The following is a 21,712-nucleotide window of genomic DNA, read 5'->3' as shown; positions in this document are numbered from 1 at the left end:
GCGAGTAACAACTGCCATAATTAATATTTCATTTCGTAATAGAATTGTTCTTGTTCTATTCAGATCAACGATAGAACGTAACACCGCTTTTTTTTATTATTATAGACCACTTAATGCTATTGACTACCAAGATTTGGAACAATCTAATCTAAATTAAATATCGCAGTTTTGCACACGAACATAATAAAGAAAAAAGCGAGATACACACATAACAATATAATCAGTTGCAAACAGGAGGGTACCCTGTGTGGTGTGTCTGCAAAATGCGATGACACGGTGTGATAAAATTTGAATAACAAGTTTGCGAATAATTGTATTTATTATTCATATCCTCTATATGACTTAATCAATTTTGAAACACACACGACTTTATTAATAGTTCCGCTATTATCGATGGCAACGATTGTGAACGGTTCGAGGTTAACGCATATGGTGAACTTTATCATCATGTGATTCTAATGGACGATATAAGATAATTAAATTTAAATAATTGACAATGTTTGTACGTTGAATGATATCGCATGACTGCACAAGTTATGATTTTTTTTTGTGCGGACTTAAACGCTTTGTTTCTCTCTGGAGATCAATTATAAGATATACGTATAATCATAATACTGTGCGCGGTGTATGGACTATCGAGGTCGACGTTTGAATTTTTAATTCCGTATCTAATGTGCAATATGTGCTTTAATTAATGTAATTGTTAGGCAATCTGAACATCCAATTAAGGTTAAACACGCTTTTTATTTCATCTCTTGTTTATTAGTTCCTGTAAAAAATGGAATTTATACCAAAAATACAGTTTTAGATATAGAAAAATCAGTCTTAGAAAATGAAGAATACAAACCTCGTTTAGCGCTGCCTCGATTAACGGAAACCTTAAGCTCAAAATTTACCCGGATTTAAATAATCACGGCATTTCATTGATTCGTATATAATACGATTATTCTACGTGTGCTTTCCTAAAATATATGCTTGTTAGAGGTGTAGATGAGCAGAATATTACTGCAGATTTCTGGTGAGGGCCTTACCAACGATGACCTTCAAGAACTGGAATGCAAGGAATTGAAGAACGCAAAATAGTGATTCTGAAGACGATGAACCAAAAGAACTACAGCTACAGATTTTCTGAGAAAAAGTTTTGAAACGATAACCGAAATCGTTCATCAAATTGTAGTGAATGATCTAAATTTTGACCGGAGTGCAAAAGCAAGAAGAGTAGTTTTGGGTGCGATCGTCAGCTACCAACATTTTCTTAATTAAAGAAAAGGAAATAAATAAATGTTTTTCAAGCTTTTCTATAATATAAAAAATAAATAATAACAATTTATTGGCCAAACATCAATACATAAGAAGAAGAAGAAAAAAGTACAATTTATACATAAATAAATTTTAACATACAATAAAAAATATATATTTTAATAGGCTGGCCAAAGGGCTAACGTCTATAATATAAAAATCCACATTTTAGGTCTATTTGAGCGCAACAATGGTCGTGAAAGGTGGCAACAACGAACACCATGAAGTTGGCGAGGAAAATTCAGCTCGGAAGAGTTAAGCATGGAGAAGAGCATTAGTCGAATATAGTATTGGGACAGTATTAAGTAGAATAGTATTTAGTTACCATCAAGAAGTATAGTATTAAGTATAAAAGTATAAGCATTTTGATACCCCGAAACGATTTCTTCCCTTCGCTCGCGCAACTTGATCCTTCGTATTAAGAAATGATCAATATTATTATTAGCACAAACATTAAAAAATATAAAGACCACATCATCTAAATTGCTTGTAAATGTCGTTTGAAGTAAAATGAAAGAAAAGAGGTAATTAATAAATGTTTTTTTTAATATCACAATAATTGCACATTTATTGTAAGAGGTCAGTAAGAATTTAGTATTTTTTGAATAATAATTACGATATTTTTTTCTGTAAAAAAAACTAATCTAATTGGAATAAATCATTTGATTAAGATAATTATAAAATGGGTATTTTATAGGACGAAAAGATAAAATCAATTTTAATTAACATTTTAGAATGATTTTTTAATCAAACTTTAGTAAATAAACTTGTAAAAATGTAGGATGGCAATTTTCCTCAGTTATAAACATAATTTACAATGTAAGTGTTAATCAAAACTTAGATATAAAAGCAGTGATTTGAAACGTTTAACTTGCTGCGTTGTTAAGCTGTTGCCTAGATGATTTACAACTTAAACGTGTGTGGTATTCTAACCAATCACGGTATTTTTTTTTGTTACATTACTTTTATAGGATTTAACGTTATCTATGATTTATGATGATCTTTCTTAGGTTTATATCAATTTACAATTTTTTTAATGAAAGTGTTCTTTTCTTTTAAAACAACCATTATAGTTCCTTTCACTAACATTACGTTGATGTTATTATCTTCTCCGTAGAAAATGAATAATATGATTTTTTTCATTTACTCGAATGCAAGTTTCTTAATTTGCGTTACTTATTAGATTTATATTAAATAGGGTATCCGAAAAAAATGTATACAAAGTTTGAATGATTATAACTTCATATAATTAATATTTAAATAGCAAAATAATCTACATAAAATATATAACTTTTCCTTCTACCGCAGAAGTGAGCTATTTTCACAAACTTTAATAAACATTTCAATTATTGACTTTGGTCCAGATCATCTTCATTGATAGCAAAAACCTAACTTCTCCATTTTCAACGATTAACACTTAATTTACTGATGCCAATATAGCGACTTGTTTGTCTTACAGATTTTTTGTTACGCAATAACGTTCTAGTACTCTTTCTAGACTGATGAGGTTGGCTGAAGTAGATGTTCTTAGTTTTCCAATCTTGTCTATGAACATAATGAATAGTTCCATTCGTTTCAAACTTATTTTTATCCCAGGGGTTCCCAAACTTTATATTAGCTAAAAACATTCAGTAAATAATTTGACGGTTGACAAAATACTATTGGGAAATATTATTGGCAATGAAAATTTCAAAAGAATCTAAATTTAAATTTATCAAAATAAAAATAAATTCCATGAAAAAAATATGTCTATGTATAAATTAACGTTTTACAGATGTCTTTTTTTTATTGATTTTGTTAATCAATTAGAACGTTTTCGAACAGTAACAGATTATCCGCACTATGCGAGAGTTTGTAAATATTTTATTATTAATATTTATTATATAAATAATTAAAATCCTTTCAAATTCAAATTTATAGACTCAATTGTACATACATTTATATACCGCGATATGCAGATCTAAGTTTTCTCAGAATGTTTAACTTTGTAAATATTGCTTAGCCAATGGTACTTATTACCATAAACACGATTTTCCTTAGTTATGTCCAGTATCTTGTGATATGCGCGGATATAATAACTACACTAGAACCATGAAACATATATATTCTTGAACTACCTGTAACATCGTTCCATCCAAGTACATTCAAAATATGTTTTTTTAACGTTGCAATAAACTACGAAACGCATAACGCATATTTTATTAAATCTCATGTACAAGTCAGACTTTACAAATTATTTAAGAAAATATTGCTCTAATAAATATAAATTTTATGTCCATACTTGATGGAAGTTTATGATAATCCGTAAAATGTGCAGCAATTTAATATATCTGAGCTTCCATCGAGATTTACGAATTAGAATGTAGTTTATTCTTTTTTGCACATTAAAATATATTTAGTTTCTTCCGTTTAATTAAATTATCGAGGCCGTTGATCTTTCGGAACAAATTAAAATTTCTCCTCTAATAATAGTTTATCAGGTGATGGCAATGATTCATCGGTTCCTGGCTTGAAATTCCAACAGCTTTTACGGATATTAACTTCTTTATTTCCCACCCCATTATTTTTTCTTCTATCCTTTTCTTGCGAAATCTCGATAGCCAGATGGTTTATGGATAGTTGGATTTATTTATATGTGTGTGTATAATTTAATGAAGGCGGTACATCGGATCGACATTACTGGGGCATCGTTGTGTGTGAATTAATATGGATAAATCGCGAACTTTCTTCTTAATTTATAGCAATTTGCAAGGAGTATATGTGCCGCAGTTGATATGTATATTTTTTAAATAAATGTACGTTTAGAAGTATGCCATATGGTATAATTTCTATTTAATTATACGCTTTGCAATATGGTTTCTTCTAATTGATAATATTAATTATTTTAAGTATTCCATAAAATGTATACAACAATACATTGGTAATCGGTTCCGCTATTTGAAAGAATAAGCAGCACAAAAAGAGACTTGACTTAATAATATTAAATCGGGTAGAAATTACATCTGTAATTTTTAAAATTTATTCTAAAAACATATAAACAGGAAAAAAAAAACAATTTATAATTAGAAATAATTTAGAAAACACAGAATCCGAAAAATAACTTTATGAAAATACTTCTTCAAAATAAACATAATTCAATCATTAAAGATATTAATTGGATCCTAATTTAATCAAATTATTTTAACGAGCAAAATGAATTGTAAGAAAAATGGCTCGCTTAACGAGCGACGTTTCGCAAATGTGACGATGAGAAGAGAAGTCCCGGTTCATCATTTTTAAAACTTGTGTACACATATTATGTGTATTTTTTAATATGTTTCACTATTTCGTATTTCACTATACGATTAAAAATCCGTAAATTTTGGAACGGTTAAGCAAGGTTCCACTGTATAATGATTTTTTTTTGTCTACAATAAAAATAAAACAGTTCTGGCTTCAAAGGGTTAATTAATATAACTATCCAAGAGTTATTAATTAAAATAAACATTTTTTTTATTTTATTATGAAATATATCGATTTATTATATTATTAATTAGATCGGTTTTATTTATAATAAATTATCCCTAAATTTACTGTATGTAATTTTACTGTTAAATAATTCCTGAAGTATTTAATTAAATTCTTCATTTCGCTTTTGGTATTTTTTTACAATAACATTACGAAATATTTCTAATGTTTAATTTAACTTAATCGTAAACTTAATTTTGTCGTGTATATTAAATAAATTATGAGACAGATAAAACGAGATGCAAATAATATCAGACTCTACTAATCACCAATTTACTTCAATTAATGCAATTAGATTGTATACTCAACAAATCTAAAAATGTGCGCAGGAAGTCTTCTTGTCCATTCAGGATACAAATACTAATCATAATTATTATTTATAATTGCATTGAAAATCAAAACCAACTAATAAATGATTTTCACAAATAATTTGAGTCATAACTTTTATTGAGTGAACAACAAAAACTTCATTTTTATATCAAACTAACAGTACATTAAATTTACAAAACCCGGAAAGGGAAGTAAAATTATTTGTACAATATTTTTTTTACTGTCGATTCCATCCATCTTTCTCAGGTCGTTAATTTTCGTTTTCACTTGTAAGCGAGTATTTTAATATTCGCATTAACGTTAAAGTTTGAAAATAAAACTAACACCTGTGCTCATCGTAAAAATATAATGTATAATGTAATGAACGAATCAGTTTTACAGCGAGATTTCAAATAAATGGGACATTATTATTATTTTTGTCTATATTCATATTTATGCAATTATTATTTATTACTTCCTAGAGAGAGGATTATAATTCTTTTGTGAAATATCATTATTTTTGATGGCTTCTCTTTCTATCTTTTTAAGTTTCTTTTATGGTTTCTCTCCATAAATTTATATAATTATTTCTGGAAATTTCAAATAGTTATTGCTCATGAATTTAATTTAATTAAAAAAAAAACTTAAAATATAATTTAGTAAAATTTAACCTCGGTTACGTCATTCGACTATAACGTCACATAAATATTTTGATATTCAGTCGAATAATTTGCATATAAAATTTTACAACAAATATTTTTTTTATTAAATAATTCAAGTTGATATTTACAAATATCTGCTTCCTTCATTGTATATTAATAATTCACTATTATCTAATATTTCAACGTGAATTATAAATTTTGTATTTGCCGTTGCTTATTGAAATTCAGTGAAAACAAAGAGAACGGGCTTGGGTTGACCAATGCGCGTGACCCGTTACAGAATGACCGAATGCGAACTTGATGAATTACGCTTTTATCCATTGTCGCAAAGTTTGTGCATGTTTTTCCTCATTCGTTGTATGCAAATCGGAGACGTGCGGCATTGAAAAAAAGAAGTAATTGATTTTAATAAGAAGCGACAAAAGATGCTCGAAGCCGACATTGGATTTGTTTAAAAACCGTTTCGCAACACACTTTATACGCACCCAAAGGCATTATTTCCCACACATTACGACACGTCTACGGTTCGGACATTTGTCTTCTTCCACTGCGTCTGGAATAGCCAATACAATGTCCGGATCTCTTCATTTTTACTTCAAGGAAATTATGGTGCTAATGCGATAATTTTCCGAGTTTTAGACAAGAATCTATTGTTAATTATTCTCTTTCAACGTTCGAAGCGTATATGACGTATGATGTACTTAAATTGCGAACTGAATAGGTGATTTCATTATTTATTACTCATATGTAATCTGAATTGAGAATTTAAAAAAAAAACAGAAAATTAATATTGCACCTGATTTATTTACAGCTAATAGAGCATTAACATATATTACAACAATTCCTCGCATAGTCCAGCTTCAATTAGTGCAGATTCACTATGATACGGTTTGTAAATTTTAAAAGAAACTAAATTATAATTGAGAAACATAAATTTAAAAAAATAGTTTTTATACAAAAAATTATTAGATTTTTCTGTTAAACAATGAAGATTTTTTTTGAATACATTTAGTTTCTCGATTAGTCCGTTTTCACGCAGTATGCGAAATATTCCTGTTATTTAAAGTGTAATTTATGTATTATACATCTTTGACACAGCACCTTCTTTTTTATAAAATATTATTAAAAACATAATTTTCCGTTAAATTTTAGATGATACTTACCGATTTTCAGTAATTAGTTTATAGAATACAATGGGTAGTAGTAGTCTATTCACCTAACTTATTATATACTAGTTATTTTCTACATTACCTAGTTATTATATAAAATTACATTCAGTTCTGCACGCTCTACTAGTAACCCAGTAGCCCCGGTTCGACTCCGGCCATGCCAGGCCCTTTGTGAGCTCCCTCGGTGCTATCAGCAATAAGGCTATAGTTCATCAAGAAGCCACATAAATGAGGTTCAGTAATGTTCCTGCAGCTAAATTGAGGGACCATGATAGTATTAAGGGTAGCAGCAGACACACAAAGGGAATAGTGGAATCGCTGACCATCAATTGGCCAAAAATTATTACTCGAGAATTATGTATTCGAAAGAATTATTTTATTTCACACTTTGCACAAATTACAACCGTTATTATATGGAATTATTAGATAAAGTATAGTATATAGAACAATTTCATACTCTAACTATTTGTAAGCAAAAGAGCCATTATCCATTAAAATCGACAAATATAACTTAATAATATCTTGATTAAAATGTGTTTTGGAAGAAATAAATTACTACAAATTTAATTAATAACAAAAATATTTAAAATTTATTAGAATTATGACTAATTTGTATGTTAAATCTTGCCTAATTCGAGTTATAAATGTAATGTAGCAATTAGGGTTTATACAAAAACCGACTATTTAAAAAACGGTTTTCGAATCTTAACAAACCGGTTTTTCACAAAAAAAAAAATATAAAGAGAAAGGATTTCTACAACTTATTTTCTTTTTCTCATAAAATAAAACTTAAAAAAATCGATAATATTACATAAAACTAAAAAAATTAAATTTACTCCATGGAAAACTATATAGAAAACAAATAAAAATAAAAGATTATACAATATTATTTTATTCATTCTTTTTCTTAGAAGATGATGTTAAAAACGAAATAATGTTTACAGATCTTCGTCTACAGATGAACGAAAAATTTGAAAACTGTGTATGATTTTCAAATTTTTCTGTATTCTGTTTATACCCTCTGCTACTAAAAACTTTTTTTTAGTGTTATGGGAAAAAACGAAGTCACTTTTTCAGCTTTTTGAAAATATTTAGGAATTAATTTTTCATAGTATTTTGTAAAGTTATTTTTAGGCAGTCTAGAAAAAGTTTTTTAGTTTTCGAATTATATAAACTTCTTCAAAAAATATTTTTTTCAGAAACCTGGTTTTGAAAATCGACAAACCTTAGTAGCAATATAGTAGTAGGACTTTAAAATTTGCAAAAGAGGAAATGCAAATTTGTTTTGACATATTCAAACCGTACTATAGTCAATCCGCACTGCTCAAAGTCAAGGTATTGTTATATAATTAATAATTTCAAGTTTATATAATAAAATGTCAAAAGACTTAATTATAATACTTTTAGAAAGAATACGATTAAATAATAAAAAGAAGAAAAATATTATATAAATAATGAATCAAATAAAGAGTGCAATCAAAAAAAATCATAAATCATGACTATTTACCGAAGGTCTTTCCACCCATATAATAATAATTACCTAAAAAAATGTATTATTACATTATGATATAAAACGAGTAATAATTACTTACATACGTTTCAAAAAAGTAATAAAAAATCATTATAATTGAACGCAACGGTAAACTCATTAATACAAATATTAATTAAAATGAATAAAGGAGACTGTAATAAAGCACAGGTACGAAGAAATAAATGTTAATATGAAGTACGTGACGCTGCTTACACAAATTCATGAGGTTAATTACCTTATATGAGATATTTATAAAGCACTCCGATGCTTCTTGACTCATACATTTGACTCATTTATTTTTTTGCAATGTAAATTGTATACGAAATAAAATGAATGGTTTTAATTATTTTCTTTATTTCGTACCTGATAAAAATAATGTAAATGTTACTCATTTTCTTTTATTGTTATACTCAGGGTTTGGCATAACAATAAGGAAAATGCAATTAGCAAATGTATAAAGACATTCTTATATTCATTGGTCATTTACGTCTATAATAGTGAATATATTCATAACTCATGCCGCATGTATAGTATGTATTGTTCTCATTTCACAGTTGACCAAGACTAAGTTATTGCGTGTTCTGGTAGATAAATCTTTTAGTCAATTATCGCAGCAATCTAAATTCAACAGTCCATCTATTGTTTCCTTCTTAATCTTAATATGTTGCATAATTTTATAATATCTTTATAATCTCATTTATTTATTTACATTAATAATTTTAAAATTCTTTATTTTTAATCAATACTAATTCATGAAATAAATAAAGAAATAATTTCTTTAACAAGATTTATAAATAAATAAAAAGAGAAAACGATAAATCCGTGAAGCACAGCATCCATGTGCTGTCACGGGGTGTGATACACGATTACTGTCCCTATAAAACAAAATATTATACTGAAAAAGGGGAGTAAATATGTGTTACATTCCTAGTTTTGTTTCCGTTCTTTAGCATTTATCCCTAATAAGTGGCTTTCCCGATTAACCGGTGTCTCAATTAAGCGGAAACGACTGTAATAATTTTGTGTACTATTTAATTATAATTTATTTTGAATATAAATTAAAATTTAGTGTTTTGAAATTTACAAACTGTTCTTTAGGCAATCCGGACTAATCGAAGACGCATCATGCGAGGTTTTCCAGTTTCTTTTAAAATAATTATATACATTAATAGTTTCTATTCTTCCTTGTTCTTTCGCATAATATAGTTTATTAAACGTAATTTATACTTGTATGTACGTGCATAATATTCTATCAAATTGCATTCCCAGATTGTTGACGTTCTCGAACGGTGCAATTGTTTTGTTGTTGAGGGTAACTAGTGGACATGTCAAGTGTTTGCAAAACATTTCATACACGCTTGTCTCCATAACAACTTGCGTAAATAAAGTATATCATGCACATGATTGAATTAGCAAGAAAATTTTAAATAACATTAACATTCGTATATAATACGCACCCATATTTTTTTTAAATTTTATTATAAACATTATAAATCATTTTTTAACTAAATGTAAACTTTAATTAAAAACAATGTAATTTTCAAATATTAGTAGTGTACAAAACTTAAATGATTGACAAAAATGCTCGTATATAATACGCATTCATATTTTATAACAAAAAAGAGACATAAATGTCAAATATTAGCGTTTTTCAAGCTATTTGCCTTATATATTTGTTTGTAATTGTACAACGACCCAATTGCTTAATATTTTGTATCAGTTTCTCGCTTTGACATTAGGTGACAGCTGTCATTTCCCATTAAAATTTTTACGTAACCCAATTTTCTATTGCTGTTGAGAAATGCTGGTATACAAAATTGAAAATATTAATAAAAAAAAATTATCGATAATATCAAATATCACTGTCATTGCTGCCACGAACATAAAACATTAATTGCGTATTATAATTGAGATTTTGCAACAACATAATTTCCTGACAGATATTTCGTGTCAAAAAATTATAAAATATAAAATATTTTGACATTGATGGATTGCTCAAATTTTCGATAATTGTTTTTTTTTATTCGTGATGAATAATTAATTTATAAGATATGAAAGACAGAAAAAAAAAATGCCGCATATTAATCACACGCACAAATCATGTCAACACCTTACATAATGACAATGACAATATAAAAATGAATATCATAATCGATCTGTGGAAAAAATATTAGTTACACATTCATCTGTATCCCCAAAGGCTGAATTATATTAAAATATAATTATTGATATAATGCTTTCATTATTAATTTTATCATTAAATAGATTTCAATTTGCATAAAACAAGTTTTTTTTTATTAGCAGAAATAATTGATTATAATTTTAATCAGATAAACAGTTATAGAAATTATATAAAGAAATATATTATTTTATTATGAATTTATTTTTAGCTTATTACTGAATGCTTACCAAAACTTTATTTATAGTTACATCAATAATAATAATTAATATTCATTGTAATGATACAAATTTAATCAGAAAATAAATAAAATAGTTTTTTTTTCATTAAATAAGTTAATGTTATCAAAATGCATAAATAGAGTTACATAATCTACGACTTCTTCCAAAACATTTAAAGAATTAAACTTATCACTAATTTAATTTTATATTGAAGAAAACTATCTAATATTACATAAGGATAGATTTATCTTAGTATGCGTAGTATCTGCATAAGGAGGTTTTCCTGCGATGCGTATTGTATTTATCTAAGTTATACAATTTTATTCTATCAAATTATCTAGGACTTGATCATTTATTCAAATACTTCTCATCTAAAGTTGCTGATCGTCAATTGCCAAATAAGTGTTATTATATGGACTCCAATTCTTGTTCATATCAATAAACATTTCGGAAAATGTATTCATCACGTTGAGATAAATAGATTGATAAAGTTTACGATACAAATTTTCCTTCAATATATTATTATTGGATGTCTTCGCATCATTTTTACGTTTGCAGGCAGGTTGTCTATCATCATTGATCCTTATTTATAACTCGTTTCGTTATTTTTATTTATTTCATTTGATCGTATATATCAACATATCAAGGACGAAACTTAAGAATATCGATTGACATCGATAGCGGTTATGCATTTGATGCTGATTTATTCCCGCTGTGAAGAATCTATGCATCGAGTCCATCAGGCCTGGAACCGGTCACTGCGATTATGTACATCAATTATCATCATCATTATTATTACTATAAACTCTTTTTTTTCTAGTCATAGTAAATTGTGTTTGTGTATTGTGCATCCTCGGTTGCTGTACAAAATCAAACGTACGATATCTTTGAAATCAAGATATAAATAGGTGTGACATTCATTGTACCACCTTTTGAAGAAGCCTAGTGAGGCATTATAATAATTTACTAGAAAATGTTCAAAAATTTTATAGTCGGTATTTAAATAAAATCAAAAAGAAGAAAAAATGAATGGTTTGAAGTACTATATAATTTTCTAATAAAAAAATTGTATTATATTCAACTAAAGAAAAACCCTGACAGACATAATTATTCCCCTAATTATCTAACAATACAGTTAAGATCTTAATAGTACTATGGAAATAATACACTTTAATAAAATATATTCTGAACATATACGAGTATATACGAGCTTACAAACAATATTAACACATTTTTGCCCACTGTACCCAAGCAGGTACAGCAATATTTATTGAATTTTCGGCAATGTAGTGAGAAGTAGCTAAATCTTGTAGTGGTAAATTTGTTTTTAATATGTAGACTTATATTATATAAGCCTAAAGTAAGACATCTACTCTGCACTTGATGAAAACTGATCAAAAAAGGCTTTATAGAATGTCGAAATGCTCATTATAATCGTCAAAAGTATTAACAAGATAACTGAGAAGTAAAATTATAAATGAAGGGGCTTTTAAAATAAAGTCCATGTTTTTGTCCTTGTTGGAGTTAGAGCAAAAATGGGTTAAAATGGATGTATACTATCTAAATATCTTGAAATTATTAAGAAAAAAATATTTAATTCTATTTAACACTTGTTATACTTATTTATATTGTATAATTATTAAGGTGACCAATCGTTCTTTAGGAAGAACAGTCCTTATTTTGTAGGTTCTATCCTTCCTCGAAAAGTGTCCTCCTACCTGTCCTAAAAGAACTCTTGTTAAATTTACGTTCTGCTGCCCTGGAACTAATGCAGCAGTTGAAAGAGTTTTTCAATTAGTAATGTTTTTTGGACAAAGTGAGAAATCAAGATTGAATGTTGATACCCTGGCTGCAGCACTTACCGTAAAATTCGGAGCAAGAGATATCCTTCTCTTGCTCCGAAAGTTCCAATATATTGTTAGAAAATGATATGTTGACCAAAAATATGCATTCAATGAAAAATACTCGTTTAATTAAATAATTAAAAGGGATGTGAGCATAACTTGTGAATTTCTCTTTGAATTATTATTTTTCGTCCTCTTTTCATTGTAAAAAAATTGGTCACCTTATAATTATGATATATAAATTATAACGAAATAAAATTTTGTTTTATTTTTTTCAAGTATATAAACAATTTTGTCTGGAGTTGATTTTGTAAACAACTGAGGAGTAGACACATTTTGAAAACCAATGGCCTAGTTGATAGTCAAAGATGTATTGCAGTGACATACTGGCATGGACTAGCAACATCGCTCACTCATTATGAACGCCGCCACGCCGTCTGCGACCCTCAAACTACGTTATATTTCACCGTTAAGTTATATTGCACTCGTTACTATCGACCATACGCAAATCACTTCAATTATCCGACCTCACCGCACGATTGCCGCGCGAAGACGTTTACGTAACCGGCTCCGCACGTAAATGAATTGTTCCCATCATTAATGTCGTGTGCGATCATTCTGGAGGAACTTTACGCTCTTACGTTATAAATTCGCATGTTTAATGTCGCTGCGCAGATAAATATACGGGTATATGCGTGTTGCCCCATAAACTGTATGTTTTAATAGCTACACCAGCGGTCCTCAATCTTTCTAATATTACCACCATATAATACTAGAAAAAAATCGCCACAAACATATTTATTATCGGAGCATGCTGTTTCTTTCGGTGCTCGTCTAACATCTATATTTGGTATCGGATTATATATCTTGTGGTCTGCAATTTAATAAATCTAGAATGTATTTTAAGAGGTTTCGAATTATAATACTAGAACGTATTTCAACTCAGTAAATAATGATATAGTGTAATTCATATGCCATAACGTAATTGTTAAGTATATAACATCATATTTATTTACTGGTCTAATAACTTTACTTTTTTTTAAATTTTGTTTACTTTTTGCAATATACGTTACTATTTACTATTTAATTTCTTCAATATATACAGTGAATTTTATTATTTGGAAAATATATTTAAATTTATATTTCATAGACTACATTTTTATTATTACCAAGAAAATTAATTGTTCTTACCATTACCTCTAAAAAGGAAACAAAAAATATTCGTCCGGCTTCCATCAGTCAGGATTTGGTATAGTCCGATTTCTAAATTTGAAAACAATCTAAATTTTAACTGAATAACTTCTTAAAGAGAATAGTAGCTTTTTTTGTAAATAAGTAATCGATTTTTTCCATTGTACTGTTTGTACGATTTATTTCTGTATATATTTAGTTCCTTGATTAGTCCGGTTTCATATTGGTTCAACCAATACAGGCTATGCGAGTCATGGCTCTATTTATTTAATAAACTTCTGTAATAAAAAAAAATACATTATTTATTTCACTAAAAGAGGTGCAAATAAAATAAATGTTTCAAGGTTATATTTATTTCTTTAAAAACAAATACATTTAAGTTAAAAATTCCATATAGTTTATTTAAATAATTTCATATTCAATTTAATAGAGTTTTAGAAAATCTGATTTATAGATCATTTACAGAAATGCAATCGAGTTTCAATTTTTGTTGCAAGTAAAAATAATTTTTTAAACATTTTATGACAACAAAGCAATAACAGTTAAAAAATCTTATTTATATATATTATTCTATAAGAAAATGCAGATAAATAAAACTTTATGTATTATGATAAAATCAAACTTTATTTATATTTTCAGTATTTCCACATATTTTATCAATATAAATTTCATAAAATTGATAAAAACCATGAATATTTTTAAATGTATATACGTCATTTTATTCCTAACATTTAAAGCTATTTTTAAAGTATAAAGAGAAGGAAACCTGCAGCCACGGAAATTACGAATTTAACAACATGTTAAATTTTAAATGAAATTTATAGTGAATGTGCACCATTAATACAATTTATATCAACACTATTAAACAAAACTGTTTATCTGATTAAATATAGCGTGATAGATGTATTCCAAAGATTGTAAAAGCATTTAATTCCAGTTTTAACTATTCCTCTTTTTTTAGATTTAGTCATTCATACATCATTCTCACAGTCAGTAGCCACTTTTATAAATATATAAATTTCTTTAAAAACATTAACATAATCTTTCAATTTGAGCTTCGTTTTATCATTTGATCTTCTGTTTGAGCTCATTTTAAGTCACGAAATAATCTTGATTTAAGCAATTTATCGGTCGAGTTTTTACTAGTTGTGCATTCGCCCGAAAGAAATGCTAATTTTTCAATGTAATTGATTGAAATCGGGCTTACCTTAACTGCTTCACTATATTTAGATCATTTAGATTGAAATAAAATATCTATTAGATATTTTGTTATATTTTATATAGCTCTTTTATATAAAAAAATAACTAATGAATAAGACATTTAGAGATGAAAACATATAAATAGATGATGTACAAATCTATTTTTGATTCAATCGCAAACTAAAAACATTATCTTCATTATAAAAGATTCAAATTTGCATCTAGATTTCATGACAAAAGTATATACAAAACTTATTAATTCTAAGAAAAAACTGTAATTGTTATACAAAAAATGAAAAAACTGCAGAAAATATTAACTGTAAATTTTCAAGAAATATAATTACTTCACTTTGCGTAGTTTTTGAGACGTACTTACAGAAATTATGTAATATAGTTATTTTATTCTCGGTAATAATTTAAAATTATTTGGTAAATATAGCTTCCAATGAGAGAGAACTGCCGGCAATGCCAAAAAAATAAAAAATATTGTTCAAAGTGAACATTTTTGGGTCGGAATTATGATGATTATTATAATGTTGGCATGGTCCAATTGAACAGATGTTCGAGCATCCTCTTGGCGAAGGATTCTGTGCTTTTGGCAGCGGATACTTAACTTAATTATTATAATCAATCATACGTGTGCACGCACGAAAAAAAAAGAACAAGAAAAAAACGTGTTGAAATTTCACAACTGACACAATCATCATTTGAGATGTTAGTCATAGCAATTAAAAATAATTATTTTTCGCGAGACGCGCAGGCTGCATATTAAATGAGTTTTAAATTGAACTCACGCACGATTTGTATAAGTATAAACATTCTAATAATAGATTCAGGAAGAAGTTATAATAAATCTTTATTTAATTAAATTATTCTTTTATAAATTTATTAACTTAAAGAAATATTTTGAATTTAGATCAAATTATTCATGGTTTATTTTATTTATTAGAATAATAACCAAGAGAACTAATTTATTGCTTCAAAATTTTATTAATCCATGATTGCAAATAAAAGATAATATTATCTATAGTCATTTATCGTTTTCTTTCAATAAGCAAATGTTCTTGCTTTTGCACTCCTTTCAAAATTTGGATAATTTGCTACAATTTGATCAACGATTTCGGTCAACGATCTTTTCTAATCGTTTTCAAAGATTATCTATGGCATTCTTTTAGTTCATCAACTTCAGAATCACTATTTTCGCGTTCTTCAACTCCTTGTTCTGACTGTTCTTGAAGGTCGTTGTTGATAAGGCAACTCCTTAATATCCTGCTCATCTACATCTCAAACAAGTATAAATTTAGTTGTTCTTCCCCTAAATCTTCCCTACGTGTTCGATACTAATCGTATTATATACGAATCAATGAAATACCGCGATAATTTGAATTCAGCTAAATTTTGAGCTTATTTAAGATATCCAGCAAACCGCGTTATAGCTTAATGTATATACTAATACAAATAGAGTTAAATGAATTAGCAAATAAACTGAAAACATATTCTAAACGGTACAGTTTTGGATTCATTCCTTATTTTCTCTTCGAAATCAAAGAGTAATTATGGAAAAGTATTAGTGTTAAAAGAAATGCAATAATTTGAACAGTTCTAAAAAAACTTACAAGTACTTATAAAACGAATTATAATTAAAGTCGAATATTGAAGAAACAAAAATATATTGTTTTCTCTAAAAATGCAAAAGTTATGTTAAGTATTTTTTGTATAAAATATTATAATTCTAGAAGTTTTTTATTTTTTTTGTTTGATATTATTTATGTAATATTTTGGTTATTGTAGTAAATGTTCATCATTGTTATGATATGATCTGCAATTTATTTTGCTTATTACTATCATTTATTATTTAAATTTTAATTGCAATAATATATTTTAATTTCTTTTTTTTTCAATATATAAGTTTGTAGAAGCAAAACTGTACTTCCCATATTAAAAAATAACGAAATGTAATGAAATTTAATTCGTAATAATATCCTAGTAGAAAAAAATATACTTAAACTCTTCGTTTGAAATTTTTAACTAAAATTATCATTAATCTTAAGAAGTAATCTTAGTAGTAGTTTATTGTTATTAGTACTACAAATGGGAATGAGATTTATATTTTATTGCATTTAAATTTCATGCGTATTTTTCATATGTAAATGCGTAATGTATAATAATATTGCATATGCTGCTGCCTATTTAGTAGAGATTACGATTTTCCTGCTGCGAATGAATGATGTGAAATTCTATGACTTTCTAAATGAAATTACCTCAATGAAAACTAAAGATAGCACTTAACACGACTTATTATCACCACAGCTCAGTAGTATCTAATGCTGGCAATAGTAATAACAACCCAGCAGTAGTTGAACGCTGTAGAACAACAACAAAAATATATACGAAGACGTTCAAAGGAAAGAAAAAAATATACTTACGCTTCGCAGCATAACAATTAATACAGCAACAATTGCGAACGGCGATTCAGTTTACACCATTATATCATTGTGTAGCAATTCGCAGTTCATTGTTATTCCGAGAACGGAACGGAATGCGACTTTGTTGAATGCAAAATGATTTTAAGCAAATTATTCACAATATTTATGCGGAATGCAAGAAGAAACTGTAAAGCAACAGACAGTAGATTTTCGTTTAAGAAAACAAGTGGCGTGCGATGGCGCAAACAGTTTTTTTTTCTCTCTCTTGTACTTTGCGTCCACTTGGTTTGCTTTATGAGGTCTGGTTATTTGCTTGTTAATGCATCTTGCGCGAACATTTTTGTTTACCTGTTTAACGCGCCAATATAAATGGTCACTAGGGAAAAAAACATAAACACTACTTCCTGTAGTTGTCTGAAAACTATAGATGTGTCTGCTATCGAAGTCCGTGGGAAAAATGGCTCGATGAAATTTGGATAGGCGAAGAAAATAAAATGTGTGTAATTTAATTACAGACAATAACACCATAAATTTAATCGAGGAGTTGAAATTATCGTTTCGGAAACGTGGAAACGTTGGCCTTTTGACTTTGCAAGAGACCATAAGTCACGCAGCATGCTAATATTATTTATTCAGTGAACGCAGCTTGGGGAACAGTAATCGGTCATGATCTTATTTCGCTGGAGATGATAGTGCTCAAGTAGTCGAGTCGATATTGGCAAAGCAATCATCGGATTATCGATCATTCAGCTATTTACGTGTCCAATCATTGTTGCATTACAGTGAATATAGAATTGTCAAGATTTATTACATTAAGGAATGAGTATTTATTAAATTTAAATAATATAAATTATAAATATGATTGATATCATTTTACTTAATTATTGAAAATATAAAAATATTATTTAATAATTTCTATTGCAATCACTTTTACTAATGTTTTGTTAAGTTCTTAATATGAGAATCTTTAGTTTTATTATGAATTATAATAATCAATATGTCTACATTATAGACTGTGTTGTTTATTAATAAAAGTAAGGTCAAAGTAATTACAGTTTAACTTTGTTTTTTTCTATTATTGTAAAGTAAATTCTTAATTTATTGTTTCAGGTAAATTTTATTAATGATTTTTAAATATTATCGGTATTCGACTTTTTAGAAAAAAATGGAGATAAGAAATTTTTGCAACTTATTTTCAAACATTTTAATTTGTTTATTATTTATAAAATTCCAAAAATATAATAAAATAAAATTGTTAAAAATTGTAGACTATCACATAAAACTATAAAAAAATATCAAAATAGAAATGACTCCATAGAAAACCATAAAGAAAAACGAATCATTAATTTATTTCGTGTTTTTCTCCTAGTACAATGTGATTTTAAAAAGCAAAAAAAACTACTATAGATGTATTTGTAAGATGTATTTGAGATTTCTCAATCATGCGCTTATTTTGCACACAAAATTGACAGAAATATAAAAAAAATCTCTCACTTGCCTTTTTTGTCCTTTTTTTTTAGTGTCAAAGTCACTTATTAAGATTTTTGAAGATATTTATATATTCACCACAATCTTCACTCATGCTCACACCACTATCATCATCGCATTCATCTTCTTTAATGTAATTTTGATATAATCTCAAGAATATTTTTCTAGTATTTGGTAATATTCCCGGTTTATACCTAAAATGATTTTGTGTCAACATGCTGATGTTCTTAATCAAATTATTATTTTTTGTTATGTTTTATTGAAAATAATGTCATAATACTCTAATTCATATCTCAGTCATAAAACCAGTTTAAGAAAAATATGTAAAAATAATATGATTGCTATTATTATTTTCATACTATTTGCAGATTGGTCTTCTTTGTATCATTGTAGAATAATATCATCATTGATTTGATTTATATAGTAAATTTTATAAATTTGGCAGAAAGATCTGAGGTCAATAACCTATTGCATTAGTCTCACACTCTTGAAGTATTTTCTGATATTGTTTTACTGATATTTCCTTGCAATAAATATTATCACTATTAATTTTATTAATGTATTGTTCGTTAAAGAAATGTTCTTAATATTTAATGCCGTGAGAAGGTTTTGATATTTAACTTAAATTAGATGTGATCCGAACTTTAATATACAATAAACCACTAAACCTATTGGAAGTGAAAACTAAATGTATCTTCTTCGCATTTCATTCATTCTCTTCTTGTTCTCATCTTCCAAACAAGTAGAAAATTATTGATTAAGAGTATTTTTTCAAGATAACCTGGGTCAACGGTCAAACGAACAACTGACTCTAACGGTGCGCGCTTAGCGAAGAATGCAAAGATTTCACAATTATTTCAAATAATCTCCGGTTCCTAATTCATGTTTAATGTCTGTCATTAATTGCGACGTTATAAAAAAAACAAGAATAATAGTAACAAAATAAGAAGGCGAAACGAAAGATGAAAAAATAAAATAAAGCAGAACAAGGTGGGTTTTAATTCAGGTTACGCTGTTTTGCTGTCGAGGCGAGTCGCCACGCTGTCTCAGGCGGTTTTGCTAGAAAATATGAATAATATTTCGCAGTTAATTTGTCATTGACGAAAACCGGAGTGTAATAGAGAGAGGCCACCGGCCCCGATCATTATAATATAAATAATGAAAGGCATTATTCAATTTGTTAATGTTGACCTTGCGCGTGCTCCTATGATGGATTTTATATTTATAGCGTTTTTTTTGTTTGTTTCCTGTTTGTTAGGTGATAAATGCATCGTCGGCGAGCGATTTGTGGCCGGTCGAGAGGCCCGAGGGGATGCCTTCCATCCACGCTCTGGACGTGATGTGCGGCAAGGACCATATGGACGTCCACCTCACCTTCACCCATCCCTTCGAAGGTATCGTCTCGTCGAAGGGTCAGCACGGGGATCCCAGATGCGTGTACGTGCCGCCGTCCACGGGACAGACGTTCTTCTCATTCCGCATTGCGTACGCCCGATGCGGCACTAAACCGGATCTGCATGGCCAGTTCTACGAGAACACCGTTGTTGTTCAATATGATAAAGACCTGCTGGAGGTGTGGGACGAGGCCAAGCGATTAAGATGTGAATGGTTTAATGATTACGAGAAGACCGCCTCGAAGCCACCGATGGTGATAGCGGATTTGGATGTGATTCAATTGGACTTCAGAGGTTCGCATTTCGCATTCTAATTGCGTATTTTGTGCAGGCTCGATTGTAGCGGTGCTTGTTGCTTCTTTTTTTTGTTTATACTTCTTTCTTATTTCTTTCTGTTTCTGTTCTTGCAGGTGACAACGTGGACTGTTGGATGGAAATACAGCATGGCAAAGGGCCTTGGGCACCGCCGGTCAGTGGGATCGTTCCGCTCGGCTCCACGCTGACTCTTGTCATTGGTATAAATGATGATAGAGGTAGGTGACGCACATTTTCATTCTTGTTACACAACATCCTCAGACCACCGGTATTCGTGGACCAAGGAGTAACTGCTCACGCAGATAATTAAAATTAATTAGAATATTCGAAAGAAGAAAACACCGGGTGGCGTCCTAAGAATGTCCACTTCAAATTTGACAATTTATTATAGTTAAGCAATAAGCGCCGTCAATAGGGTGACCCTATCAATGTTTTATAAGGCTTTGGGCAGTAATAAATTCTGAAATACCACGTTTTATAGAGGCATTAAGATAGGAACTAATATTTATTAAAAAATAATCAACTAAATAAATACAGTATTTTTTTTTAAACATATCGGTATTTTTTAATTCAATTTGAAAATGTATCTAGATTCACATATTAATGCTCAAATAACAATTAAATTGGGGAATTCCAGAATTTATACAAATACAATTTAATTGTAATAACATCTGGAATGTATGATTATTCAAAATTTACATTTTGTCAATTATGTTAGAGCGAATTCACTTTAAATAAAAGATTACTGTAAAGAAAATGTAAATTAAATTAAAACGTACCTAAAAAATAATGAAATTTATATATTTTGATGAAAAATTCTCCATTTATTACAAATATTTCATATTTTGGAAAAGTTATATTTCTTCTAACAAATTAATTCTTGATATTTTAAATTATATTGAGATTGAAAACATGATTCGTAAATTTTCATTTAAATATTTCAATTGTAAATTATTACAAATACAGATAAATTCACT

The 21,712-nt window shown here is 28.2% G+C and overlaps 1 protein-coding gene across 1 annotated transcript in view; it reads left to right on the top strand.

Moving 5' to 3' along the window:
* The window catches only part of LOC108559994, a 45,822-nt gene that overhangs the window by 21,107 nt on the left and 3,003 nt on the right, over nt 1-21,712 (top strand). Inside the window, exons 3-4 of the mRNA XM_017917400.1 lie at nt 20,285-20,714; nt 20,831-20,953. Of these exons, the coding sequence (XP_017772889.1) occupies nt 20,285-20,714; nt 20,831-20,953 (553 nt within the window). The remainder of the gene's footprint in view (nt 1-20,284; nt 20,715-20,830; nt 20,954-21,712) is intronic.

The sequence above is a fragment of the Nicrophorus vespilloides genome, unplaced genomic scaffold, assembly GCF_001412225.1.
Source record: "Nicrophorus vespilloides isolate i.1.1-1 unplaced genomic scaffold, Nicve_v1.0, whole genome shotgun sequence".
Classification (NCBI taxonomy): Eukaryota; Metazoa; Arthropoda; class Insecta; order Coleoptera; family Silphidae; genus Nicrophorus; species Nicrophorus vespilloides.
Note: the sequence above shows the minus strand (reverse complement) of the source record. Positions and strands in the feature narration are given on the sequence as shown.